Here is a 27,836-nt window from a genome sequence, read left to right on the forward strand (position 1 = left end):
AGAACATACAAAGTCTACACAGAAAGGTTAGGATTCAACACGACAACCTTCTTGTTGGGAGGCACCAGCTCCAAAAACTGACCCACTGTGCTGCCCACGTTGAATTGAAAATTTAAAGTTAACAATTGATTTAACGTTAGTTTTCATATTAAATTAAGTAAAAACCATATTTAAAAAATTTGTTGGTGGGCCAGACTAAAGTCACCCACTGGCCGAATGTGGCCTGTGGGCCACCAGGTGAATAGCCCTGCAACAAAACATCATTTAAACTTTTATTTTAAAATTAAAAGTGATTATTTTTTGTTGTTTTTGTGGAGCTGGTTCATCATCATCATCATCATCATCATCACCATCATCATCATCATCATCATCATCATCATCATCATCATCATCATCATCATCATCATCATCACCACCATCATCATCATCATCAAACTTTATTTATAAAGCGCTGTAACATCAGCCACTGCTGAAACAAAGTGCTGAACACATGAAATAAAAACTCTACAAAAACACAATAAAACCACATAGTTAAATAAGTAAAATCAGCACCAATACAGTAAAAGTTGGTTAGCTTTTGCAGCCATCTTGAATGGGGTTACTCTGAAGATAATTACTTTAGGGTGTGTGTTGGGGTTTCATTATAGTTTGTCAATTTGTTCATGAGATATTTTGCTAACTGACAGACATAAACAAACAAACAAAAATGCAATATTTCCTGCTTTCCATTCTGATAATTATTCATCTGTAAATGATTGAAATACTCTTTAATGTCTTTATTTTACACAGTATATTCTTCAATGAAGCACAGCTTCTCAGAAACAAAATGTGTAGCAGAAGATTTAAATACAAACTCATAAATTTTAAATGTTATGGTTCTGAGCAACTCGATCTTTTGAGATACATAAATATAAAATTGTATATACTTTACACACTTGAATCGATTTGATTTCACAGTTCTGTACAATGAAAAAGTATGAATGATATTTCTGTTTTTTAAATCAAGAAGGGTTGGTAATTGTTCACTCTATTCCTTTTTTGTCTTTAAATCTTTGGTAGGAAAACTTTGAGAGGCTCGTTTTCATGCACTTTATCCAGGAAGCCGAGGTTGAAGTACGGGAACAGAGTCTCTGTGAAGGTCTCCCTGAAGGTGTACAGGTGTGTCATGCTTTCAGCATTGTAAAAGGAAACCAGGCCCCGCTTGTAGTCCAGATATACGCCGATCCGGGCCAGCGGCTCCTCCAGGGACAGTACAGTTGGAGGGGATGTACCCGCCATGTATTGAATCCCGTAAGAGAGGGAGAGAGTCCAGAAGCCATTGGTTGGAAGGGCTTTGATGACTCCTTTCCTGGACACCGACTCCCGGGCCACCCCTACTGTCCAGACCGTGCTGCTGTAGACCTCGATCTCCCAGTAGTGTCGCCCGTGAGTGAAGCCCTGGCTTCCGAGAAGCGACAAGGCGGCATTGAACCTGTCGGGGTTGTCCTCCACGGTGTGGTTAAAGTTCTGGTAGCGGACGCAGGTGAGGGAGGAGCTCAGGCTGAGCCATGGGTTGGCTGTGCTGGAGTTAAACGTGATGGCTGCTGGAACTAAACAAAGACAGACGGTAAACGCCAGGCAGAAATACCCATAATGCACCTGATACTTACCTGGTATGCATCATGTATATGGTTGGTGCATATACAGTATGCACCAGACACATAATACCCACATAGCAGACAGGTGTGGGCCAGATCTGGTATCAAGCAGGCACTTTAGGCTGACTTCTGGGCAAGTGGTTTGTCAACTGGATGTGGGCCAGATCTGGCCCAGTTGTTTTGTTTATGTGTCCCAAATCTGTCAATGCCACATCTGGTCCAGTTGTAGTTTGATTTATGTGGTGCTAACCCATGCATGGACCACCTCTGGCAAACCACATCTGGGCCACCAAAGGGCCATCATTCTTTGTGGTATCTGGGCCGAGCTTTATTGCATTATGTGGGCCAGAACTGGGCCAGACATATTGCTATGTGGGTATGTACATGGTATTAAATACCTAATACTTATACTTACATATGTACCAGGTACTTAACTAGTATTTATTGGGTATGTATTTTATACTTACCAGGTAAGTGCATTATTCATATGTGGTATGTATAGGTACATTTCTGGTACATACCAGGTACCTACTTGGTACTTAAAAGTACATTCGTAATTCTTACCTGGTAGGTTTTAGGTATGTACTGGATACTTACTAGGTACATGCCTGGAATGTACTAGGTACATTATACCTGGCTTGTACTTACCTGGTACCTGGTACATATCCAGTAATAATAATAATAACTTTATTTGTACAGCACCTTTTCTAAACAAACGTCACAAAGTGCTTTACATAGAAAAAAATAAAATTTAAACATCATAAAAGACATCATGAAACAAAATATACCAAATCAATTAAAATAAAACCAAAAACCAAAAAACATTATCAAACATTAAAAGCCTTATTATAAAAGTAAGTCTTAAAATCTAAAAGAAAACAATGAGTAATCTTTAATGGAGGGCATTCCACCAACTGGGAGCCCTGACTATAAAAGCCCTCTCTCCTTCTGTCACCAGTCGAGCTCTGGGAATAGAAAGCTAATAACTACATATGTACTGCTACCAAATGTGATCCTAGTAACTCTGCAGTCAGTGTTGGATCAAATACCTGGATAAAGGCTTCCCTTCATAGATTTCCAGGCTCTGTACTGCAGAGGTCCAGCGAAGCGGCCCTCGCACAGGCTCGGGGGTGTGAGCACCGGTTTCTCAAACTTCAGAGAAGGTCTGCCAACAAAAGCAAAGTCAAACAGTAAGACATCATACAAACATCAACAGATCCTTTCAAGGAGTTCAAAGTTTCCCACACTCACCTCTGGAGCAGGACTTTGATGCTCTGAAAACGAGACCCAGAAATAAACACAGAGGAAGAGACACAAACACAAACCGTTAATTAGTTTTTTTCTTTTCTTCTCTTTTTTTTTTCCTCCAGAGAAGTGAAACCTTTTTCCACATTACTTCAACGTCTGAGCGTATGCTATCCCACCCTGTGGGATCTTTCTGTGGCCGGGGGAAAGTCCCGCCAGAAAGAATGGCAACGTGCCTGAGCTGAAGTCCCTATTCCCCAGAAGAGGGAAGGAGGTTATTAACCTACATCCTGTCTGAGCTCACCAAAAGGAAGGGTCCTTTGTTTAGTAGAAAACAAGCAGCAGTGCTGACGTTATTAATGTGTTATGCATGCATTCTGATATGATTATGACCTTTAGGAGAAGTCTGGAAACTTGAAAACCAAAAGTAGTCACACCCTTCTCAGTTATTCTGGAGTCTGTTGGCACAAATGTACTTCAATTCATTTGTGTCAACATCTCGAAGAGCTCAGCTTTCCCTAACTGTGCAACATTGTGTTTGAGTTTTATCTGAGCTGAACTGACCCGGAGCAGAGTGAACGGGTCCTGCTCTCTGAGTTTGTCCTCTATCTCGTGCACGGCCCTCTGCAGACGGGAGATCTCCACGCACAGCAGGGCCTTGTGCTCATCCAGGCGGATCAGCTCCCTCCGCTCCTCAGTCTTCAGCTTCACCTGCAGCAGCTTCTCCTCCTGATACAGGAACTGGTGCAGGTCACTGAACTGGGCCTCGATGCGCTGCTTCAGGTCTGCCGTGTGCTCCTGAGGCGGGGATGGAGACGAGCGAAACGTTGCATGGACCGGAAAGGTGCGCGTGTTGGTGTGTTTTATCAACCGTCTCACCTTGAGCTTTTTGACTTCATCCTCAGCTTCCCTGTCACACTGCAGAGCTGTGTTGAGCTCAGCTTTCAAGGAATCCATGGAGCTGTTTAGAAAGCCCTGCCAAGGCAGAAACAAAACATCATTGTCCCCCCATGACTCACTTTAAACACAGAGTCACTACTACGTTTATGAGCTGCAGGAGAGACAAAACATAGACGGCACTAGAAATGCCATAAAATTCAACGCTGGTGCAGAAAATTTACTTTTTGCAATCCAAACTTTACCCTCGATGCAGAAAATGATGCACAGCGTTCTGCAGACACTTGAGAGTTGAACTCACCCTGTATTTCTGCTCAGCCTCCTGGACGCACATCATGGTGTGGTTTCTGTGTTCCTGGGAGACGCCGCACACCAGGCACACCAGCTCCTGGTCCTCCTCGCAGTACAGCTTCAGCTCCTCCCTGTGCCGGCTGCAGCAGGGCACCGGAGCCGGGACCTTCTCCGCTGGCCCGGTGTCCGACAGGCAGCCTCCACTCCCACTCTCCTCCAGACCCTGACAGTAGCTCTCCACGATGTTGGCGACAATGCGGTTGGGCCGGTAGCTCTGCCCAGGGTACACCTTCCTGCACTGGGGGCAGGAGCCCGTGCCCCCCTGCCCGGGGCCTCGGGGCCCTGCCCAGTAACCCTCAATGCAGCCTTTGCAGAAGGTGTGATCGCAGGGCAAAGACACAGGCAGCTTGAAGAGATCCAAGCATATGGAGCAGGTCAGGTCTCTGCTGATCCTGTTAGCTGAGCTTTTGGCCACTTGTCCGGTTTTGGGAGGTAGTCGCAGCTTTTCCATTGATGTTTGCACAACAAACTCTCCTTCTTTAGGTTTCCAGTTCTTCTTCTCAGGCTTTAGTCCCTGGTTCAGTTTCTCCAAGTTCTGCAGATAAACTGACTGGATTTTCTTCACCTCGTTCTGGTTATTGCTCATTTCTTCACCTCTGTTATGTTTCTCTTTGTCCGGACTCTACAGCTGGACGTCTGCGTCCTTCCTCTCTTGCAGAGTGCAGCCTCTATCTTTTGCCTCCAGTCTTCCTGTTGATTGCTGGGGAAATGAAAGGGGGTGGTGCAGAAGTAGCCTCAGCCTCCACAACAGATATGAAGGGAATCTCTGTGGGCCCCCCTTTTCCTCCCCCAGACGTCACAGTATCGGGAAACTGAGGCAGACTGTAAATATCGCCCCTTTTTTCTCTTGGCACGTCTGATTTGTGAGGTATTTGTGGAAGGTTTGCTTCCCCAGATCTGCTGAGGCGTGAAAATGTTAATCTGTTCTATTCTGTGCTTGAGACAGAGAGCAGCAACAAACCGTTCACAGGAAACAGATTGTCTGCTTCTTTTTTTGGCAGCTGCTCTCACTAAAAAGTAAACAAAGTCATTAAAATCTGGACGATGAGCGAAGAGGGGGAAAAAAGAAAAAAAACTCTTAAAGGCATCCTATGTGATTACATGTAAGCTGAGAGTTGTCGTTGTTGTGACTGAAAGTTTTGAAGCACACAACAAAATAAGTTCTGATGTAGCAGAAATGGGAATTACCCGACGTTGCATCAGGCTGATAAACTAAACCCAGATGGATGGAGCTTATTTAACATGGTTGCAGATTTCAGGAGGAAAACAAAAGTCTCATTACGTCAGTTTTGGCTGTTTGACTTGGGACTTTTTCAAAATTATTCTCTTATGTGAAAGATTTCAGATAGTTTTACTTTGTTGCACAAGTACTTGGGTTTACAGAAAATGTTTTTCTTCTAAGGATTTGGACTTATAATTTTGTAAAAGAGCAATATAGCTAACCCAAAAGTAAGGACTTATGTGGTAGATTGTTTCTTTGTTGTAACAATGTTTTTTCTTGGCAATAAATCTTCAACCGGGCACCTGATTGGCAGCACCTGGGTTTCTAGAAGCTCAAAACAAGAGTCAACAGTAAAATAAGATGTTTGGCAGTTATTTCATGTACACAACCCACATACTCAGCTCCACTGCTCATCCCACAAATGCATGTTCCTTACAAATGTGGCACCATTAAAAATATAAGTTAACTGACTTTTCAATAAAATAAGATTTATTCAAGATTTATTAATCAAGAAGCATTGTTACAGCAAATAAATAATCTACTAAAACATAAATTTCCTTACTTTTTGTGCTAAGTTTATGTATTGTTTCTGTTTAAAATGTGACTGATGGACATTTATAAAACAATTTTTAATTTGATATGTTAATTGTTCACATTGATTTCTTCTTTCACACTGTTCTGCACATTTAAAGCTCTGTTTAATCAAGTTTCAAGGCAGGGCTCTGCAATCCACGGCTCTGGTGTCACATGTGGCCCTTTCTAGTTTCAACCAAAACAATATATATTTTTAATATTTATTCACCATAATAGAAAAATCTATTTTTGCTTGTTGTTGTTGTTTTTTTTTTTTTTTTGTGTCTAATTATCCAATCACCCAAACACACCTACTTGTTTGATAGGTTATTGTCATAGACTTGAATGGAGTTACACATCTCCATGGTTGTTGTGAACAACAGCGACATCTAGTGTCAAAGATGAAAACTAAATCCAAGATCTATCATGACAACTAGACAGATTTTTATTTTTATTTTTTATTACTTTAAACAAACATGCTTCAGGTTTATTCTCAGATTTCTGATTCTTACAAATAAAATATTAGATTTTTAAAAAAAAAGCTCAACTAAGCTTGTACATAAAACAGTAAACATATTTATTGTCTGACAAAACAATAAAATAAAAGCTTAACAGTAAAACCATATTTAAACAAAAAAATTGTGTAAGTTTACATGTGTGCAGTATTTTTCTGTTTTGCTTTCTTAAATGCTGTTATTTTCATGTATTTGTTGTTTTAGGACATTTTATAATGTGGTGTTGTCCGCTGAAGTCCACTGATGAGTTTTTATATAAACAGTATATTTCTTCTTTATAGTGCTGCTCACTTCAGTGTCGTCCTGAGAAAGAGACAAAAATCAGGTCACATATGGAGTGAGTGCTGCATTAGTTATGATGTGCAGTGACTGGAAGGAGCAGACAGGCAGTGAGGTATAAAACTTTTATCTCTTCTCTTCTACAGGGGGTGTCCACAGAGAGAAAGCAGTATAATAAAAGGCACGCAGTGTAATTAACCCACGACCTTCAGTGGTCCCTAATAAAACATAATGAGGGGATTATCATTTTTGAGTTAATTAAATCATTAAAAGGTCTTTTTATTTTAATTTTTGTCATTCTCATGGGTAGAAAACCTGAGAGGGTGGGGCAACGATGAGGTCTGCTGCATCATGCTTGGGTTTAAAAAATAAGATCAATATATGTTTTTCCAAAACCACACTGCAAAAACAAAGTAGCAGTTTTGCCTTTTTAAGAACATATGAATCCAGAAACCATAGATTTATCTGTTATTTGTCAGAGACACCACAGAAGAAGAGGAGGAAGGCAAAATAAGAACTTTAGCACCAACAATATTAATGATTCTGAAACAGCAGTTCGGTAAATAAGGTCTTCATAATAACACAAGCTCTGTCCCTGCAAAATTACCTGCTTAAAGAAATATTAGTAAAACTAATTGCTGCCCAAAACACCAATCAGTTAGTTAGCACATACAGTTTTGTTTTGTTGGTGAGTTTCGTTATTTTCAGCAGCCCCATCACATGTGGGGTCCCCCAAGGCTCCTTTCTTGGTCCAATAACTGTTTCTCTGTGCGGCCATTTGGTTCAGTTTTAAACAAACATTAAGTCAGATTATTTCAGTGCTATGCTGAGGACTTTCATGTATCTTTGAAAGCTCCAACCGATCAGAAGTAATAATTTAAAGACTCACTGAGCTTTGCTTCTCCCACAGTGGTGATTTTGGCCTATTGAAAACATGAAAAATCCAGGGGTTCTTTTTGATATATTTTTTATATTTGACAAAATATTTTATGTTAGTATCAGCTGAGGGCCCAGTCTAAATCTTTTTAGTAATTCACTGACGTTGAAAAAGAATCCATGCCTTCATTTTGGTCTTTTCTCTTATCGGCTTGTCATTGCAGCAAGACTCCTGATATTATTGCTCAACTCTGCACTGGATCTTCCCTCCGTCTAGAAGATAATTCAAGATCCTACTGTTTGTTTTTATTCATTTCTATGTTAGCACTTTTTCACCTCTCCAGTGTTGTAACTTTGACCACTCCTTAAAGATCACTGCAGTCAGGAGATCATGATGCACCAAGGAGCAGAATAATGAGGACTTCTCCAGGAGCAGCACCAAAACTCTGAACGGCTTTGTATTAAATAAGACTGGGTTATGCTTTCTTCTTTTGTTATTTCGTGGTATGTTTTAATTGCTTTATTACTCTTCTTTTTGACCATTTTTTGGCTTTACAGCACTTGGTATGAGCATTTTTAAATGTGCTTAGACATAATTGAACTTTTACATCGTTATAGCTACATCCAATGATTTGATTCTTATTACTCTTAACAAAGAAAAGGGGACACATGTCTCTTCCTACGTGAGTGTGAAGCCATGCGTGTGAGTGTTGGTGACAAATTCTGAACAAAATGCAACATTTATGAGAGCAGAGAGGAAATAAAAGAAAAGTCTCTGTGTAGACACACACATGCACACACACACACACATACATTCACTGGGCACATCTGCACTGAGCAACACACACCTTCAATTAAATGCAGAGCTCGTGTGTAAAGGCAACTGAGGAACTGGAGGCTAAAAATAACCTGTGTCTGCAGGAGAGAGACAAATCTGCAGGAAGTGCAAGGACAGAGAGAGAAAACTGAATGTATCCAGTGATCAAATCAAACATTAACTTACTTTCAGATGGAAATTAAAATTGAATTTAAAAAAAGCAGAGATTTTGTAGAATCTGAGTCAAAAACATTTCAGAATTATTGGTTTTTTTGACTGGATTTAGTTTCTTTTCTCACATTTCCTCAGATTTTTGCAAAAAAAAAAACTTTAGACACAAGGAAGATGTTTTGTTGCTTTAAAGTTGGTCTTCTTTCTATGTGTTTTATTTCTGCAGAACTTTCTGTGCCTGTGCAGTAATCCACTTTCAGAGTCAAAGATGAAAAGTTCATGTTTATTTCTGGAAGCTTCCTGCGCTCGTATTCATTTACCATTTTCAGAAAACGTGAAACCTTGAGAAGACACCGGGATGTAATTTCACTTTCCAATGTCAAAAACAAAAGGAGGTTGGCGGACTACAACTCCAACTGTACATACTGTACACACAGACTGAATTTAAACTCATTTTAAACAGTGAATTTGTATAAAAGAAACAGGTGTACCAGTAACTGCAATAATGCTTTCAAATAATGCAACAATGAAACCACAAGCATGTAGTTTTATTTCAAAGAATGAAACAAAAAAAATGATCAGAATTGTAGAAAATTTAGACACTAAATACAACAATTTTCTGTATATATGACAAAAAAGTCCAAAAATATCAGCATTCAAAAACTCTTTTTCTCAACAAAAATTTTAAAAAACTAAAACAAAAAGCTGCGTGTAAACACAAAAAACAAGAATTAAGAATTAAAATTTAAGAAAATTCTACAAATGAACAAAAAAACTTGAGAACGTTGCACATTTTCAGTGAAATAAAAAATGCTTTTGATTGTTTTATTGTTTTCCAGGATTTTGTGAAATGCTGCACTTTTGTTGTTGCTTTTAACTGCAGACCCACTTTAAGAACATTTGGCCTGAAAAGGAATCAGTGGAATGTTCTCTTCCTGCAACACAGTAAACTTTTTATTCTAAATCAGCTGTAAAGCTTCAAATATTTGTTACAGTTCTGCAGCTGTCTTCATGTTGAGTAATTTATGGTTTGTTTTGAAAAGTAATGTTGACAATAAAACTCATTTTGAGGAAACTTAAAGACAAACTCTCTCAGGCTTGCTGTGATTTAATCCTGGATCCTCTTTAATTTCCTCAGAGATCCACGCTGTCTGAGTCTGGACTGGCACACCTCCACAGGTTAGACTCTGTCTCGTGCTTCTAATAATATTTGTCAGCATGCAAACGCCTGACTGCTGCTCTGCTCGTGTTGAGATCAGCTCATGTTCTGCTGAACGTCACGACTCCCCTGCACACTTCAGGTCGGAGCTTCCAGCCTGCGATGATTCCAGTTTTGTGGTGTTTATCCTCAGCTGGGCGTGTGAACGCAGGACACTGAGCAGCTCTGCTCCTCCTTTATATAAATCCTCCTGTCTGTGCAGAAAGCTGCTGCAGATCTCTGAGGGTCTTCTCTGGAGCGCAGGAGGAGGACTGAAGTGACTTTTCTTCAAAGCAGTGACACAATGCAGGTAAAGTACCCACTATTTAATCCATGCTTTAATTTGTATACTGAAGAGCCAACCAGTTATTCAGGTAAGATTTGTAACATTTTATTTCAGTTATCCACAGGAAACAAAGTTCTTAAATTTATTCTATGAGGCAAAACCCAGAAATTACAATTATTATTTGGGGATGATCCATATGGAAAAACATTTGTACACAATAAATAAAGTAAAAAGTTACAAATGAAATTCCTGCTTCGGTAATGTTTTCTTGAATCCAGAGAGATGTGGTGCAAAGAACACACGTCCTGATACATCTAATTTGAGCACAAGTGTCTTAAATTTGAATAAAATTTAAAAGATTACAGCAAAACATGCATAGGATCCTGGTTGCTTTGTTTAAATGAATTCCAGTCAGTAAAGATAAAGCAGTGATGTGCAGGAAAATGATAATAAAACAATTGGAAACAATGCATATCTGACAGAATGTAAGAACACCACTGATTGTGTTTGGACAGTTAGCACAGCAGTGGTGGCATGTCTGCAAAAACAGTAACATATGTGAAGATAAGCGGAGGTCGGTTTCCTGCAGAGTTCACGTCTGCATCGCGGTAAACAGCTCGTGTCTTCTTCTGTTAATGTTGCAACAAATTCAAATTATATTTGGTTTGTCGCATTGAAAGCTTTTCAGGAAGTAGCTGCAAAATCATAGTTTTATCAGACTGTTTTGCATGCATAATGAATTGACGACTAATTGTGTGAATGGTTGTTTGCACAGGTGCCTATCTGGTACCTTTCCTGTGCACTTGGACAGTTTCTAAAGTATCACTCAGCCACGGTTCACACAGATGGAGGGAGGGTCATTGAATGCCTCAGTGTGGCAGCTGGAACTCAGATCTTTTATTGATGTCGTTTTAAAAAGTGTGAATTATTGAGCAACATTCTGGTTGCTGCACGCTCTCCAAATTCAAACAGGGTGCGAATGGGGACCGAGATGCTCCCCGTGCTGAAGTTTTTCCTCTGCGCTGTCGACAGCTTGATCCTCAGCAAGCTGTTCATTTCAAACAAACAGAAAAGGCTGATTAAAGATCTGAGTTAATATGTTAAATACATGTCAGGATCCAAAACGAAGCAAGAAACTAACTTCTCCGAGCTTCTGTTGTCTGTCTCAGAGGACAGTGTCTTTCTCTGTTTCAGGCAGAAAAGAAGGCCGTGGATGGCGACCTGATCCCCGATGCCAACGGCAGAGACCCAAACCCAGGAGGACAGACGGAGGGCTCCAAGTGGCAGAGACCACGACTCACGCGCAAATCCCTGATGAAGTGCTGCCTCGTCAAGTGGATCATCGCCAGCACGACGCAACAAGGGCCAGGTAGCTGCCCAACAGGAGACAGATAAATGTCCTGAATAACAGCACAGCCTCACCACTGCTCCACTGTGTCGCCCTTATCTGCTGCAGAGCACATCAATTTTACAACAACTGCTTCCTTTTTCACATTCAAGCCTCTAAATGTATTGAGTTAGGGTAGATGAAGACTGGTTAAAAGAAAAAAAATCATAATTAAAGATGTTTCTCATATTCATGGTTAAAGTCTTTAAATCAGTCTTTCATATTTAGCTGTAAATTATCTCACTTAGTTTCACCTAAATATCTCCTCCCCGAGCTTGTTCAATTTCTACATATTTGTTTACAGCCAGCCTAATGTAGGTCAATCATTTGACTCAAGTCTGCAGCTTTTAGGCCGATTCAGACAAGTGTTTTTTTTACACTGGGCGCAGACCCGCTTTTCAGATTTGCTTATCAGTAAATCTTGAAAACAACTGGGTTAAGCTCTTTCAAACAGCATCATTTAATATAGTTCAGAGTCATCTTTAATATTTTTACGTTTTATTTCATGTAAGTTATGTTAAAATGTTGTCATCTTCCTTTAGTGTTTACAGCGACAGCATCTGTCCGCTGCCACCCAGTTCAGCTCTGACGGGAAATGAACTGTTTTTACAATGCTGAGCTCATTTTTCCCTCATTCTTTTCCTGAAAGACACGCTGAATTTCTATTTTTTTTTATTCTTTGACACACATAAACAACACATCACAAGATGTTTAATTAAAACTTTAAAAGAGAGAGATCAGAGCTTTCAACTGGTTGCCACATTTTATTTTATTTTTTAATTAATCTAAACAATTGAGCTAACCCTTTTACGCGGGTATGCAAACTTTTTTTCCCTACCAGTTTCAAATTTTGTGACTTTATTCAAATCAATTTCTTGCATAAATGCTATTTAAAAAAGAATAATAAGTAAATGGTTGATAGAATTTCCTTTTCTGACTTGTTGGTTGTCGTTTATTCGTAACAGATGTGTGACTGAAAACAGAACAAGTCATTTCTTTCCTAAAACGTCACATTAAACCTTTTTGGCTGCCAGCCTATAAATGCCTTTAAAGACAGTAAATAGATTTATTTTACAGCAGCAGCTGAAGCTAAATTATCAAAGTTTTAAAACCTTCCTTCTATGTTTTCCAAGTGATATTGTTTTGTTTGTCTATTTGTCTTCTGGCTTCTTGTCGTGCACCGATATAGAAACATGTCAATATTTGATTGTATTACTTCCACTCTATAACCACCTTATTCCCATCTAGTGGTGTGTAAATGTTCCTGCACCTGAGGTTCAGGTGTGTGTGCTCCCTCTGCTGGAAGGAGGCAGCACGGTTAGAAAATCAGTCAAGAAAAGTGTTTTAAAACAGAGCTCACCCATTTGACCAAAATCTAAAGTTATTATTGTCAGAGCTGCAACCAAATCATGAAGGAGAGTTGGTAACGGTGCGCAGAAAAACTGAAATCACATTTTTAAGTGAAAGTCCTGATGCATCTCAGTAATCCAGGTAAAAAATCAAAAATAAAAAAAATTGTAAAGGTCTTCTGGACGGGTTCTTCTCTAATGAAACGTTTCGTCTCTCCTCCAAGAGACTTCTTCAGTCTGAGAGTTTCAGGCAAAATTCAGGCTTTTAAGCCCTGCTTCCATGTGACTGATACATCACATGGCTATCGTTGACACCTAATTAACACTTATTGTTAACAGGGGGTGGAGTGATACTGGCAATAGCAGCACTGTAGGAGGGGGACAACTGAAAACGGAGGCCTCCACCTCTGTTTAATGATGGACGGTCTTTCTTCACAAAAATGGCTTCTTTTACTCCTCTCTCAAACCAACGTTCCTCTCTATCAAGAATGAGAACATCCTCATCTCTGAAAGAGTGACCGCTGGCCTGTAAATGAGTGAAAACTGCATTGAAAACTAATTAGATGTCAACGGTAGCCATGTGATGTGAGTATCAGTCACATGGAAGCAGTGCTTAAAAGCCTGAATTTTGCCTGAAACTCTCAGACTGAAGAAGTCTCTTGGAGGAGAGACGAAACGTTTCATCAGAGAAGAACCCGTCCAGAGGACCTATACAATTTTTTTCTTTTTAATTTTTAAGTGAACCTCATTCAAAAGTTGCAGATTTGTTTAATCTGTTCAACCCAAAAGGCCTGTTTTAAAGTGAGCTTGTATTTACCGTATGATATTGAACTCAGTTGGTAAAGCTGTTACCTCTCAGCAAGAAGGTTGCCAGTTCAAATCCCAGCTGGGGCCCTTTCTGTGTAGAACTTGCATGTTCTCTGCGTGTATGTGTGGATTTTCACCGGTTTCCTCGGATTGAACAAAAACATGCATGTTAGGCTAACTGGTAACTGTAAATTGTCCCTAGGTGCGAGAGTGAATGGTTGTTTGTCTCTATTGCCCTGTGATGGACACCCTGTTCAGCCTGTACCCCACCCCTCGCACACTGACTGCTGGATATGGGCACCAGTGACCCTCATGACCCTGACAGGAAGAAGCAATTAAAGGATAATGGATGGATACTGAACTGTTGAAATAACACCACCCTAAAATATTCAACTCTTAAGCTGTTAATTTTTGTTTTGTTTGTATCGTGCCCAGGCTCTATTCTGGGAGGAAATTCCTTGATGGAAAAAAAATAAAACAAACAGGAAGTTAAAACTTGTGCAAAGTCAAATCGTGACGTTCCGTTCTGCGACAGCTATAGGTTATCATACTTCCTGAGCTGTAATGTAGCTCTCTCTCTCTGCAGTCATTAAATCCTGGTGATGAGGCTGCATCTCTGCATGCTAAAGCCCCCCTCACTCCTGCTGTCTGTATTTAAGAGATGAATAACAGATCAGCACTTAAGGTGCATTAAATGCTGCATTATTTGTATGGCTTGTAAGTTAAGATAAAGCAATTTGCAGGGTACCTAAGCTTGTGCAGAAAATAAAACACTGAACCATATAAGGGGAAGGACATGTGTGCAGCAAATGCTTGCCTTAGCTTTATTGGCTGGAGACAATAAAATGATAAAATTGTTAATGGATGACAGCACTGAACTGATCAGTGCCAAAAGAAATGATTATATTAAGGTTTATTTTGTTAAAGGCAAACTACTGATACTTTTACCTGAAGTATCAGCTGACTGACCAACCCGTCAAAAATTTCTCACTCTTCATAAAAACGCACGTTTCTCTGCCAGTTCCCAGACTAATATTTTAACTCTTGATGATTGATTAGCTTTCCGCTGCCCGATACTTAAACCGAGTCCATTATGTTCTGCAGACTCATCAGATGTGAACTGTGCTCACATTCTTCTTTACTTTCACTGCCCTCTAAATCAGCTGGACCAACATTGCAAGCCATTCCACCTCCGCTACACAACTTTACAAAGCACTGCTCCACCAGCAGTCTTGTAGTGAGTCCAGTCTTGATTAAAACCATTTGACTGGGTAGGTGTAAAGCATCGGTGACCAAGTCTGGGGATCCGAGCAGCCCAACACGGAGCTGAGCAGACTCATTTGCTCTAAGTGCTGCTCGTATCCCAGCCCTCAGCAGATGTGGATCAATGCCTGGTTTTACAGTTTTGCATGGTTGAAATGATTCAGACAAATCTGACTGTCAGTCAGAGCCCGGCAGTGAAGAAACTCCTTTAGTTCTGTATCTATAGTGAAGCAGGATGTGAAAAGGTGCTGCTTGGTTGCAAGTGGAGATAACTTTGAAACACATGGAGGAAAACTTGTTTGCTTAATTGAGGATGCTTTGCACTCACGCTCTTTTTTTTTCTTGGCTGCTCGGCGGTTTAAGTCATAATTGCTGATGCTAGTACAAATACCTCTGATGAATTAGAGGCGGCTGATGGATGAAGAAGATGACAGACAGCAGGTGATGTTTGGAGCTGCTCTGTCAGAGTCATCAGAGGGACATCTGAAGCGTTTTCTCTTTGTTTTTACCTGAAAGAACTTCTGCCGAGGTAATATCTTAGTCAGTAATGGGTTTGGACGGTATGGAAATATTTGCTATTGCTGCCGTTGTCGGACTATTTATTGTTGTCCTCAAACAGTTTGGGATTTGGGAGCCTTTGTCTCTGGAAGGTAGGATAAAACCTAACCTTTTTGTTACTGTTGTTGTTCTGTGAAACTCATGAGCTCATTAAATTGGTTTTATTATTCCTAAAAGTCTATTTTTTTATCTTCAGGTTCATATTAAAACTGTCTATGCTTTTTACTGCTCACTGTGTATAAAATGTGTATAAAACTGATTATTTTTTAATATTCATGTGCATTTCTTTCTTCCCCTCCCACTCCTTTATTTCATCTCTCTCTTGTCTCGTTCAAATCTGTTCTTGTGACAAATTGTAAAGATGGTGAGTAAATTATTGGTCAATTTTTTTTCTTTCTAGTGGTTCCAAGAAATGTGTTTCATTTAAATCTGAATTCATTCAAACCTGTAAAGTTTGGCTTTCTAAAGCCAGCAGAGTGAACTTTTTCTAAGTCCCAGCTATGTGCTGTTAGCAAATAACACTGAATATGACACTTAGGTGACACTTTATAGACTGCCCAGCAAAAGTGAAATGAGATTAAACATATCCATTAAAGGGCAAAAGCCAATCATAAAAATTGGAATTCTTCACATATTTATTTACTATGAAGTACACTTTTATTTATTATAGGAAATACGCAATGAATTGAGTAAATAAATATAATCATTTGTAAGGCTGGAAGGTGTCCACTTTGAGATATGAAACCATAGGAGACAATACATGTTATATAATATGATATAGTATATGATATGAAACTAAAATACAAAACCATATATAATATTTAGGTAAAATTATGTATCATAATATTAATATGATATGATACAATACAAACTATTTTATATATAAAATGATAGGGTACAATACTTTATATCTCAACATATTTGATCATATAGTTTTGTGTCGTATCGTGATATGATTTGTGATGTGATATATGACATGACATGACATGTAATATCACATGGCATGACATATGTGACATAACATGATATGTGACATGACATGATGTCATATGTGGCATGACATGATACAGGACATGACAATATGACATGACATATGTGACATAACATGATATGTGACATGACATGATGTCATATGTGGCATGACATGATACAGGACATGACAATATGACATGACATATGTGATATATTTTACATGACATGTCATATGTGACATGACATGATGTGTAACATAACATGATTTTTGACATGACATCATATATCAATATATATGACGTCATATATCAATATGACGTGACGTATGTGATATATGTGACATGACATGACATGTGATGTGACATGAAATGTCACATCACATGTCACAATATGACGTGACGTATGTGATATATGTGACATGACATGACATGTGATGTGACATGAAATGACATGACATTACATGACATGACATGACATGAAATAATTTGACATGACATGACATGACATGACACAACAGGTGACATGACATGACAATGACATGACATGACATGAAATAACTTGACATGACATGACATGAAATAACTTGACATGACAATGACATGACATGACATGACATGACATGAAATAACTTGACATGACATGACATGACATGACACAACAGGTGACATGACATGACAATGACATGACATGACATGAAATAACTTGACATGACATGACATGACACAACAGGTGACATGACATGACAACATGACATGACATGAAATAACTTGACATGATATGACATGACATGACATGACATGACACAACAGGTGACATGACGTGATATGTGACATAAGGGTTTATAAACTTTCGAACTATTCAGCATGGCCTTTTATAGTTTTTGTAATATTCTTTCTTATGTGTTTTTTGCCTTTGCCTGTTTTTTCTTTTATTAAATTTGACATCTTCCTCTTTCTCTCGTTTCTTTGTCATGTTCATGTCTGAAACTGTCCATCCTGCTCATGTTGCTGTATCTCTCACCCTTGTCCCTCTTTTCCTTCTGTAATTTCTACTCTTTGGCTTTAAATTTCTGTGGTTTTTGTAAAGATGGTGGGTGTTTTTATTTACATTTGTGATCTTTTTGATTTTCCAGTATGTTGCGGTCCTCCCCAGTCCTCCTTTTTCTTTTTTTCCCCTTTCTTGTTATTGCTGTTTCCTCCCTCTTTTCCTCCTCCTTTTTTCCTCCCATGTTCTCTGTTTTTTTGTCTAACAGACAGCAATGACAGTGACCTCGAACTTTCCATGGTGCGTCACCAGCCTGAGGGCCTCGAGCAGCTCCAAGCCCAGACCCAGTTCACCAGGAAGGAACTCCAGTCGCTTTACAGAGGCTTCAAAAATGTATAAAAACAGTCAGCTCTGTCAGGGGCAGGAAGAGGATTTCTTAAGTGTTTGAACAGCTGATATTTTTCTCAAGTCTGCATTGCAGAATGACTTTTTTTTCTCTTTTACAATGATGTCATACAGCATTAATGAAACAATAATACATTTTAATAATCTCAAAAGCTTGCAAGGGTTGAATTTGTTATGATGTCCAAATATGTTTTTACACGTGTTTCTTTCTCTGTTTATCCATCATCAGGAATGTCCCAGTGGGTTGGTGGATGAAGAAACATTCAAATCCATCTACTCACAGTTTTTCCCACAAGGAGGTAAATCCTCTGTCTTCACAACACAAATAATAATATGAATGCAGGGTCTATAAGAAAAGTGAAGTAATTAAGTAAAAAAAAAAAGTAGATGCCATTTTCTGTTAAATTTCTATCCTTTCCTCAACATGTGTTTTCAGATGCGACCACGTACGCACATTTCTTGTTCAACGCTTTCGACATGGACAGAAATGGTTCGATCCGATTTGAAGTGAGTACATGAATGTTGTAACTATATATGGTTTATTATCAGTTAAAGTAAGTCCTATTTAAACTACACCCACAGGACTTTGTGTTAGGACTGTCTGTGTTGCTCAGAGGTTCCGTCACAGAGAAACTTCGTTGGGCTTTTAACCTGTACGACATCAACAAGGACGGCTACATTACTAAGGAGGTACAGTTGATGGGAAGAACTCTGAAACTAAAACTGGCAGTGGTTACTTTGTTCATACAGATGGACTCTGTGTTTGTATTTGTTTCCCGCAGGAAATGTTGGCAATAATGACATCGATTTATGACATGATGGGCAGGTATACGTTACCCAGCGTACGAGACGATTCTCCCTTTGAGCACGTGGAGAAATTCTTTCAGGTAAAACCTCAGATTTCTGTGGTTTTTATTTTTGCATTTTACTGATTCAACACCAGTCTGAGTTATGGTAGGTGGTAGAGATTGGGCTTATTTTTTCATCTTAAATCTCTTAAATGAATTTGACCCCAACACCAACCGTTAGTCTAAGACAAGAAGCACATGAGCTTTAACTAGATACCGCTGAACACACAGAACCAAACTACATAAATCAACGAGGTCAGCGTCTGAAGATAATCATCTGAGGTTTATTTTAACAAGGGAAATGCCATGTGGCACACGTGATTTGAAGGAAAAAGGGATTAACGGGCTTCTACAGAACCTGAAGACCTGCAGGATAGTGTGACCCTCATGGACCATGACTGGGCACTAGTATTTCCATACATGTTGATGACTTGGACGTGTTTTTTTTTTTTCCTGGCATCCATCGGGGGGTGCTAACACATCCCCCACACTCCTACTGTTTAGGGCAGTGTTTCCCAAAGTTGGGGTCGGGACCCAAAGTGGGGTCCCAAAACTTCAAGGTGGGGTCCTGAAAATATTTTATGAATTAATTACATTTTTACCTTAGTTGTTACAAAGGAGTGAGGTTAGTATGTTTAAAATGGATAAATGTAGTATAAAAAAATATTGTTACTATGCCCGTTTATTGACCTGATACAAATGTTTCTCATCCAAAAATATCTGGGGGCACAGGTCTCTGATGCTGTTATTTTGTGGGTCAAAAGCTGAAAAGTTTGGGAACCACTGCACTTTGGTTTGAGAAGTTGGGCTTGAGACCCAATTATGGATATTGGATAATCTCCAGAAATCAATTTAAAGGGTAATAAAATAATTGCTGATGTAATATTTTCCCTATAATTATTACAAAAACACAAAATAAGTAAAAATAAGTGTTTGTATTTGTGTACAAGCTGTTTAGATTGACAAAAAGCCTGTGTTTTTAGGGTTATTAACAGAGTTCGTGTACTCAGACCAGTAACATTTGGGGTCACAAGTTTTTGCCATGAAAATTTTGTGGGTCAGAAGACAAAAAGTTTGAGAACCTCTGGTTTAGGGCATTGCTTCTTAATCTCTTTGGTCCAGGAAAGAATGTCCTGTGGGTTATTATGTTTACATTAACTTGGTTAGCTCATAAACTTTCATCTTTTTCATCTTTAAAAGTAATACATGTGAAAATTTGTGCTTTAATGTTCAGAAAATGGATCGAAACAGGGATGGAGTCGTGACAATCGATGAATTCATAGAAACCTGCCAAAAGGTAAATTCCTCATCCAACTGAGAACATTTACAAAACAGTAATTGGGCGATTGAGTTGTTTCTTATTGTTTCCTTGTTTGTTTTTTATTCTTGGCAGGATGAAAACATAATGGCTTCCATGCAGCTCTTTGAGAACGTCATCTAGTTTTTACAAAGAAAACTGGATCAATAACATCTTTTAATGCTTCCAGCTCCAAACCTGCGGGCCTGAATATCAATCAAGAGGACATTTTAGGCCACAAAAGACAAAAGGACACATGTTTATACAGTGAAAACAAGTGAACACTATTGTTTTTCCAAACTGGAAATGTGTAGAAATGTGCAGCATCCACTCCAATTCAAATTACCTTTCCTACAAATGTTTTTTTTTATCTTTTAGTGCATGAAAAGTTAAACTTTCATTTCTGCACGTAAAAATAAATTTAAATAAGTGTTACCACTGCTGGATGAGCAGGAGTGTTTCCCTGAAATTAAAAATGAAAATGAAATTTGAAGAAGTTAAAGGGAACAAAAGTGTGCTATGAACTGTCAATGTCATGTCGAACTAAAAACTGAAAACATAAAAATCACTGACCTGCAATGCCTTTTATATTGATTGGTGGGTTTTATCCTAACTCAGATGAGGAAAGTGTTTATTCTTCCCTCATTAATAAAATTGTATTTGCAACATCTTCTGTTATGATAATAAACTAAATAAACCCAGTTTTTTCAATTTGAGCACAACAAATTTTGAAAAACTGTGACTTGTCTCTGTTTGCACGACAATGGATAAAAACAGAAATCCTGCAGCTGTTTACCAGCATGACTCACTGTTTTACTGAAGTTTAGCTCAACAAAGTCCTAACTGTCCACAGATCGTCCTTAAAAAAGCTCCTTTTAAACCCAGAAACACAAAACAGATTCTTCACACAAGCTGTATCTGTTGTTCCTTTTCTTTTGCATCACTTTTCTGATATTTCATTCAAATTAAAAAAATTATTTTAATTTAGGAGGTTTTTCACTTATAATGACTTCTATTGAGTTTCAGTGACAGCTCAAGATGACACATTTAGCCAGAAATCCTGGATCCAAACCCTGATCTGGATTAGTACCATAAACTAATCAACCAAAGATAATTGCCACAGCTTATCAAACTCAGCAAACACATAGAAATGGCTCCAAATTGGTCATTTTTACTGATGCTAGGCTTAGATTTGCTGTGATAGTAGCTGAGAATCATATTCAGCAACAACTCTGAAGGCTGCACATTAAACTAAATATTTAGCTTTAAACTTCATAAATTTTGTCTGCAAAATACCTCATGAGCCACACGACAGAAGGTAATTATGGGATGTACAACAAACAAAGTTTTGGCATCAACTGAAATCTTACATTTTAGTGAATTTTACAGATCCTGAGCAAAACCATGGTGGTAGCTGAGAGTCATCCTCTTTACAGTTTGAGTGCTAACAGATCCTGCAAGATCACACGAAGTGTCACAATATTTAGGTTTATGGCCGCAGCTCGGTCAGTGTTGCAGTCTTATCGTGAGGCTGCAGGTTCAAGATAGGAAGAAAGGAGTAAAACATTTACTAACCATGAGTGTGAGTTCACTCACCATGCAGAGAGAAGTAAAAATACAACAACCAAGTTACTATTACTCCATTGTTTCTCAATATAAGATGATTTAAAACTCTGTAATATATTTAAATGTGTATTTTTTCTCTCCCTAAAATAAAAAATCTAAAGCAGGTAGAAGTTGGTTTAATGTGGACAGTAATCTGATTTGAACCAGGTTTTAAATGTTCTCAGTATTGGGAGGAAACATTTATTCGAAACCTCACCATCAGCAGAAACATTGAAGCTGTTCTGGTCTTTCATGGAACATCTAGAACCAGCAGCAGGGAGCAGAGGTTTGTTTGGAGGGGTGGAGACAGCAGGTGTTGGATGGAGGTATAGAAATGATGATAAAAAGTAACATGCTGCTTTGCTGCTCTGGAAGTGGTCAGACCAAGATCTGCTGCTTCAGCTTCGTTACCTTCCTGTTGGATCAGTCAAAGGTGAGTGCTGAAATCTATTTCGCAAACAAAATTATGTTTAATCTTGTCCATTTTATACTCAAATTTCTTAGTCTGAATAGAAAAGTTTTTAAATGAAATCTTTATTATAAAAAATCAAAAGATGTTATTGAAAGGTGGTTCACAATTTAGAAAACATTAGCAATATTGGCTTTTTTAAATTAATTTTTAACAATCCTTTTACTTTTTAAGTCTAAACTTTGTTTGTACATAAGTTGCTGTGTTGTTTGTCAGGTTTCTTGCACTGTGAAATTTGAAAATATTATATTGTTGATCAAAACCAGAGTGAATAAAAAAGCATTTTGAAAAGGAGGAATCTGCACCACAGCTAATCCTTGTGTTGACAGATGGTTCTGGATGCCTGTTGTGTTTGTGTGACCGTGTGACTTTGGAACAATAAACCAAAATCCAGTTTGAACCGCTGCCAGCACTCTTCATCCTGTCTCCCTCACACCGACTGTGTCATTTTCCTGTAACGGCAGCATTAAAGTTCAACATGTTTTCAGGTTTGCTCCCTGTTTTGTGCTGTTTGCAGCTCTCCGGATGGCCGCCCAGCTGAGGCTTCTCTCCTTGGTTTTACTGTTGCTCGTGGCGGCTCTGTGCCCGGCTGCGCACGCTAAGCGAGGGGCCAGCTCCAAGGGTCGTGGGAAAGGCAACGGCGACAAAGAGTCGCCCTCCCAGGGCCGAGGCCTCTCCAAGCAGGGCCTGAAGTGGGCGGGAGCAGCAGCAGCCGGCATGCTGGGTGGCACGGGCACCGGGTACGGCCTCGGGTTCCTCGGGAAGCCAAAACACGGACTGGGAACCATTACGGCCGGAAGACGGCCGCCTCTGGGCAACAAGAAGCTTATTACCAGGAAAACCAAAGATACAACCAGTCTGTGAGGAGAGTGTTCAGTAGAGCTGCCCCGGCTAATGGAAACATCTTTCTCATTCTTGGACATGTGGTTCCTTTAATGACCTGGATCATCAATAAATAATGTAACCAATAATATGGAAAAGTGAAATAAAGTTGGGAACAATCCTTCTCAGTGTTCATTGCAATCTTCACTTTGGTTTGTCCTAAATTTATCAATAGCTGGGATATTCTTTTTGATTTTTGCATCTTTTTAAGAGTAAAATCACCAGATGCCTGATAAATAAAAAAGTAATTTTACTATCAATGGATAAAATAAACTCATTGCTATGCATTAAATTAAGATATTACAAAAATGGCAATGAAATAAATCAGAAAATGGATTTAATTGACCAGTATCATCTTTAAGTGTCTTTATGCATGTGGACAATATGCCAACTTTTATGATATTTATGATTATTTTTAATACCTTAACCAAGTTTCTGCTGGTCATTTCAACTCTATTCCTATAAATATAAACTGCTTAGCGTCTACCTAAAAAAAGCACCTAAATAAATTTTCGGCACAGTAAAAAACAAGTTCGAGATAATAAAATTCCTGTCCAAATCTGCAAAATTGTAAACAAAAAAGGTCCCATGTTAAAAACCACCCACTGTAAACTGCAGCCTTAATGCTGTATTATTTTAACATTTAACAAGCTTTACAATTTTCAAATTTAACTGTAAAATTGTATGAATTAGACAGAGAAATGATGTGGGACTTTATTTTATTAAACATCCATTACAAACCATATCAGTAGCTGTTAGAAAGTGTGACTCAGGTGGAAAAAAATAAAACTAAAACTCATCCAGACATCTACACTTATTACAGAATATCCAGTTCTGCAGGGAAATAAGTGCACTTTACAGATATTCTAATCTATTTGTGGATTCAACATGAAGTTTAAAACAGCCAGAAGGAACAAATTAAACAGGAACTGAACGAAAAATCATTGTGGGTTTTTTTTTAAATTAAAAACAAAGAAAGTTACCGTGTACATATACCATGCGTAAAAAGTTAGAGTAAAAACAAGCAAGTATTTACAAAGTCAACAAAACCTGACCTTTGACTATCTCACTGTGCTGCAGGAAGATACAAGTGATCAGAAGATACCTTGTCAAAATCACAACAGAGCAGGAAGGATTGAGTTTCATACAGGATCTGCCACTCTTACCCAGCAGTAAGAAATCAGCAGTAATGGCAAATACAGTAATGACAAATACAGTAAGAGTGGCAAATTAAAACAAGCTAATAAACAAGCATCAGATTATTGTCAACTTTTGTCACAAAACAACAACAAGATTACCCGACGTCTCTTTTTCCATCAGGGGTTTTTACATGCAGGGGTTCAGGGAAAGTGATTTGAGTCAGAAAAGCAAAACAAAATGTTTACACTAGTATAATCTCTTGTGTTTCGACACATTTCCTAAAACATGTTTGAAGCATGGAAGGTAAATGATGGTTTCAAACTTTATTCATTATGGTTTTGCAGTGATCATTGTGAAGATTCATATTTTTTATGTTTTCATTTTTGATCAAAGAGTTCCCTCTCTCTTTCTTCTCAAATATTGTTGCTTTGCAGCTATTTACAAAGCTGTATGTTAGACATTCGGCTAATCAAAGCTCCTTTTCTTCCAGTCTTATCAACAGATATACTTTTAGAACAGGCAGGAAACACTACCTCAGGGTTGGACTTTTAATAGTCACAAGATGTTTGAGTCTGGGTGGTTTGGGGAGGCCGTTGAGACCAAAAATCTGCTTCAACTATTTTCCTACAGCTGTGGCATCCTCAACATTCATCGTTTATCTTGAAAACTTATTACACTATTATGGTGACTAAAGCTTCTTATAATAAAATGCTGTGACTATAATTATGAATCATCTTTGGTATATAATGTTAAAAACCCTTCTTTAAAATGGCTACCACTTCATTAAATTATCAACAAGATGCAGGCAAACCATGCAGAGTGTTTTTCCATTTATAAAAAAAGAGATTTTTTTCATCTCAAGTGGAAAAAAAACAGTTTATGATCTAATATGGTCTTCTGGAATGACCTTTCTAAGCATCCAGTTCCCACTCTTAAATAAAAGATTTAGTTGATTTAAATTAAATTATGAAAAGAAGATGATCAAAGAGCATTACATAAAACACAAAAATAAGTCTATAAAGCATTTTAAATTGAACGTTGCCCTTCAAATCAGACTTATTAAGATTGTAAAAACATGAAACAATCCTGTTACTGTTTGCCAGTTTTCTGCAGCAACATAACCTGGTTTTATTATGTCAAAGCACACAGTTAATGTTTAGACTGTGAAGATACATACACTTTTACTGAACATGCAGATATAACGGGAGGCAGAGGAAATCCATTTAGGACATCAGTAAAAGGAGTGCTTCTCTTCTTCCTCACTGCAGGATGAGCATGCTGGACAGAAGCACAAGGCAGGAAGTGAGAAGCTGAATCACCCCGAAGCTCGTGGGACTGCTATTAGGTGACTGCTGAACTCGTGGCTCAAACTTTTTTTCCTGCAAGAATCGCTCGGAGTAGGCCATGTACTCCTCCATACAACGTCGGGACTTCACTTGGTCGATTAGGGCTGGGTACCCGATTTCCTCGATACCGACCGTGTCGTTATCCTCCGCGTCATCGCCACTTTTGGGAGTGGTTGAGCCCTGATCTTTCAGGAGGTCAGTCCTATTCATGCAGCGCTTCATGAAGTTCTCATAAGTCTCTGCCCGTGGGGGCAGCTTGTAGACGTAATCCCGTCCGTAGTCTTTCTGATCTGTTGACTTGGTGCCGTAGCGTTGGTACATGTAATTGTTGTAGTAATATTCTTCTTGTGGGCTTTGGAAGCTGAAGTGTGGCCGAGGGAAGCGCCCCAGTCCGTACCCGACCGCCATTCCCGCCACAGCGCCAACGCCCGCTGCCAGCATAGCTTTCTTGGCAAAACCTGTGGACTTTGGAGCATATCCCATGTTCTGTACAGAGCGAGAGAAAGGGGACCCACCCATGCTGCCGTAGCCTCCGTATCCATAACCTCCTCCACCAAACCTGGGGCTGAGGATCTTATTATTCGGGTTCCAGTTAGGGTAGCCGCCAACTCCTCCACTGTAGGGGTAACCTCCTGCAGCAGGCGCTCCCCAACCCTGTCCTGTACTTCCAGTCCTGACTGGGTAACCACCTCCTCCTGGGTACTGGTTAGGATAGCCACCTGCTGCTGGATACCCTCCACCTGCTGGATACTGGTTAGGGTATCCTCCTCTGCCTGGGTATTGATTTGGATAGCCACCTGCTGCTGGGTACCCTCCACCTGCTGGATACTGGTTAGGGTATCCTCCTCTGCCTGGATTTTGGTTGGGGTAGCTGCCTCCTGCTGGGTACCCTCCACCAGCTGGATACTGGTTAGGGTATCCTCCTCTGCCTGGATTTTGGTTGGGGTAGCTGCCTCCTGCTGGGTAGCCTCCAGCAGGAGGGTATTGATTAGGATAATTACCTCTCCCTGGGTTTTGATTAGGATATCCTCCACCTGCAGGATATCCACCTGCCGGGTAACCTCCAGGGTTCTGGTTTGGGTAGCTACCAGCTCCTGGGTAACTTGGGTTTTGCCTGGGATATCCACCCGGATTGGTGTTGCCGGTTCCTGGGTGAGGGTAACTTCCTCCAGGGGGATACGGGTTTGGGTTGCGATTGGGGTTCTGGGGCTGTCGAGGGTAGTTTCCTGGCTGAGAGCTCGATGTCTTCGTTCCACTCGACTTTGTTGACGAGGTTTTCTTGCTACTACTGCTGCCACCTTTTTTAGCCCATGTTGGTTCAGTGTTCAGGAGAGACAAAATGAGAAGAGACAAAAGCCCCACCTTGTATAACCTCCCCATCATGACCTTAAGAGAAAAAAAGTATCAATAAACAATTAAGAATCTCAAATTGTTTGCCCACTTTTTATTATATTAAGTGCTAAACAAACTAATAGATGTATCCTTATATTTATCAGTCAACAAGCCATAATAATTAATTATATAACCAATAAAATAGTCACTTAGGTTAATGGAAAACAGGAAAATAGGCTGATTCTGTCTAGCTAAGGTTTAAGAACAGAATCAGATTACTCTCATTATTTTTCTATGTTTTGGTACATTCAAAAAGAATTGTTATAAATGATATTATTGTCCGCTGTCAACCTGCTACCACCGATTAACCACCGTCACGACGTCATTACCTCATATGTCCATTTAGCTTCGTTTCAAAACAGACCAGCGTCGCTATAATTTCTCGTCAAGACATCACTAACGTGACAACATCCTCGTTAAATACGACTGTATATTTTTGTATTACTCACAACGATTTGGTGGATTTTTAGCGTTTAATTCGGCGAAACTGCGTTTGTTGTCCTTCCTCACTCAGCGACCCGATGCTGTCTGAGAGCTAACGGTGTTGGTTTCGTCCGGTCGGGGAGCGCTTGTTTTGTGGTTCAGGAAGCACCGTTTGGGAAGTGCTCGGGAGACGGGAACACTTTGTTGGTGTTTCCCACCCACCCCCCAGGAGACTAAACAACACAAACATATTTTCAGGATCTCTTACTGGTATATTTCGATAAAGATGGTAATTTATACTCATTGTTAATCACTATTTTAACTTAGCTCCGCGTTGTTGGAGATACGTCTCACCAGTCAAACGTTCAGAAAACAAGTGAAGACTACATTATTACTAGTAGTAATGTTTATCATTGTAGACTGTAATTTACCCAGGAGACATTTTAGTTTCGCCAATATACATCTATGTGGGAGATGAATACAGATTTATATAACTATATAAATCTGTGGGAGATGAATTAGACTGAGTTTACTTTGGCAGGCCCAAGAAGGCACAATGACAACATTGGTCGAGGCCAGTCCTTTAGCTGCTGATCCCACCCACCCTAATGGTGCTAGGAGGGCCTGATATATATATATATA

The 27,836-nt window shown here is 39.3% G+C and overlaps 3 protein-coding genes across 8 annotated transcripts; 1 reads left to right on the forward strand and 2 right to left on the reverse strand.

The window, feature by feature from the left end:
* Positions 1 to 761: 761 nt before the first annotated feature.
* On the reverse strand, positions 762 to 4,838 carry trim69 (tripartite motif containing 69). The gene is made up of 6 exons (XM_014032707.1): positions 4,081 to 4,838; positions 3,762 to 3,857; positions 3,447 to 3,680; positions 2,889 to 2,911; positions 2,687 to 2,802; positions 762 to 1,589 (listed from the first exon to the last, which is right to left on the reverse strand). The coding sequence occupies exons 1-6, from the start codon at positions 4,714 to 4,716 to the stop codon at positions 1,045 to 1,047; spliced, it is 1,650 nt and encodes a 549-aa protein (XP_013888161.1). The 5' UTR covers positions 4,717 to 4,838; the 3' UTR covers positions 762 to 1,044.
* A 5,031-nt stretch (positions 4,839 to 9,869) lies between these two features.
* Positions 9,870 to 20,663, forward strand: LOC106535652 (calsenilin). Of its 6 annotated transcripts, none has more exons than XM_014032711.1 (10): positions 9,871 to 10,091; positions 11,262 to 11,436; positions 15,793 to 15,795; positions 17,656 to 17,780; positions 18,022 to 18,091; positions 18,229 to 18,299; positions 18,375 to 18,482; positions 18,575 to 18,679; positions 19,875 to 19,937; positions 20,034 to 20,663. In XM_014032711.1, the coding sequence occupies exons 1-10, from the start codon at positions 10,086 to 10,088 to the stop codon at positions 20,079 to 20,081; spliced, it is 774 nt and encodes a 257-aa protein (XP_013888165.1). In that variant the 5' UTR covers positions 9,871 to 10,085; the 3' UTR covers positions 20,082 to 20,663. The 6 variants fall into 6 exon arrangements, with proteins under 6 accessions (XP_013888163.1, XP_013888165.1, XP_013888166.1 ...); XM_014032714.1 differs by lacking the exons at positions 9,871 to 10,091; positions 11,262 to 11,436 and adding exons at positions 13,845 to 15,523; positions 17,490 to 17,492; XM_014032709.1 differs by lacking the exon at positions 15,793 to 15,795 and having other exon boundaries at positions 9,870 to 10,091; positions 17,536 to 17,780.
* A 2,930-nt stretch (positions 20,664 to 23,593) lies between these two features.
* On the reverse strand, positions 23,594 to 27,325 carry prnpb (prion protein b). The gene is made up of 2 exons (XM_014032708.1): positions 27,221 to 27,325; positions 23,594 to 26,765 (listed from the first exon to the last, which is right to left on the reverse strand). The coding sequence occupies exon 2, from the start codon at positions 26,760 to 26,762 to the stop codon at positions 25,293 to 25,295; it is 1,470 nt and encodes a 489-aa protein (XP_013888162.1). The 5' UTR covers positions 26,763 to 26,765; positions 27,221 to 27,325; the 3' UTR covers positions 23,594 to 25,292.
* Between the last annotated feature and the right edge of the window lie 511 nt (positions 27,326 to 27,836).

The sequence above is a fragment of the Austrofundulus limnaeus genome, unplaced genomic scaffold, assembly GCF_001266775.1.
Source record: "Austrofundulus limnaeus strain Quisiro unplaced genomic scaffold, Austrofundulus_limnaeus-1.0 Scaffold1518, whole genome shotgun sequence".
NCBI lineage: Eukaryota > Metazoa > Chordata > Actinopteri > Cyprinodontiformes > Rivulidae > Austrofundulus > Austrofundulus limnaeus.

What these genes read in the sequence shown, in the direction of transcription:
- prnpb (XM_014032708.1), bottom strand. Translation starts at nt 26,762, where the DNA reads ATGATGGGGAGGTTATACAAGGTGGGGCTTTTGTCTCTTCTCATTTTG.
- trim69 (XM_014032707.1), bottom strand. Translation starts at nt 4,716, where the DNA reads ATGAGCAATAACCAGAACGAGGTGAAGAAAATCCAGTCAGTTTATCTG. An exon ending in ACCCGTTCACTCTGCTCCGG is followed by an intron (nt 2,912 to 3,446) that starts GTCAGTTCAGCT and finishes TCTCGTTTTCAG; the next exon opens with AGCATCAAAGTCCTGCTCCA. An exon ending in ATCAAAGTCCTGCTCCAGAG is followed by an intron (nt 2,803 to 2,888) that starts GTGAGTGTGGGA and finishes TTTTGTTGGCAG; the next exon opens with ACCTTCTCTGAAGTTTGAGA.
- LOC106535652 (XM_014032709.1), top strand. An exon ending in ACAGTTTTTCCCACAAGGAG is followed by an intron (nt 18,092 to 18,228) that starts GTAAATCCTCTG and finishes ATGTGTTTTCAG; the next exon opens with ATGCGACCACGTACGCACAT. An exon ending in ACGGCTACATTACTAAGGAG is followed by an intron (nt 18,483 to 18,574) that starts GTACAGTTGATG and finishes TGTTTCCCGCAG; the next exon opens with GAAATGTTGGCAATAATGAC.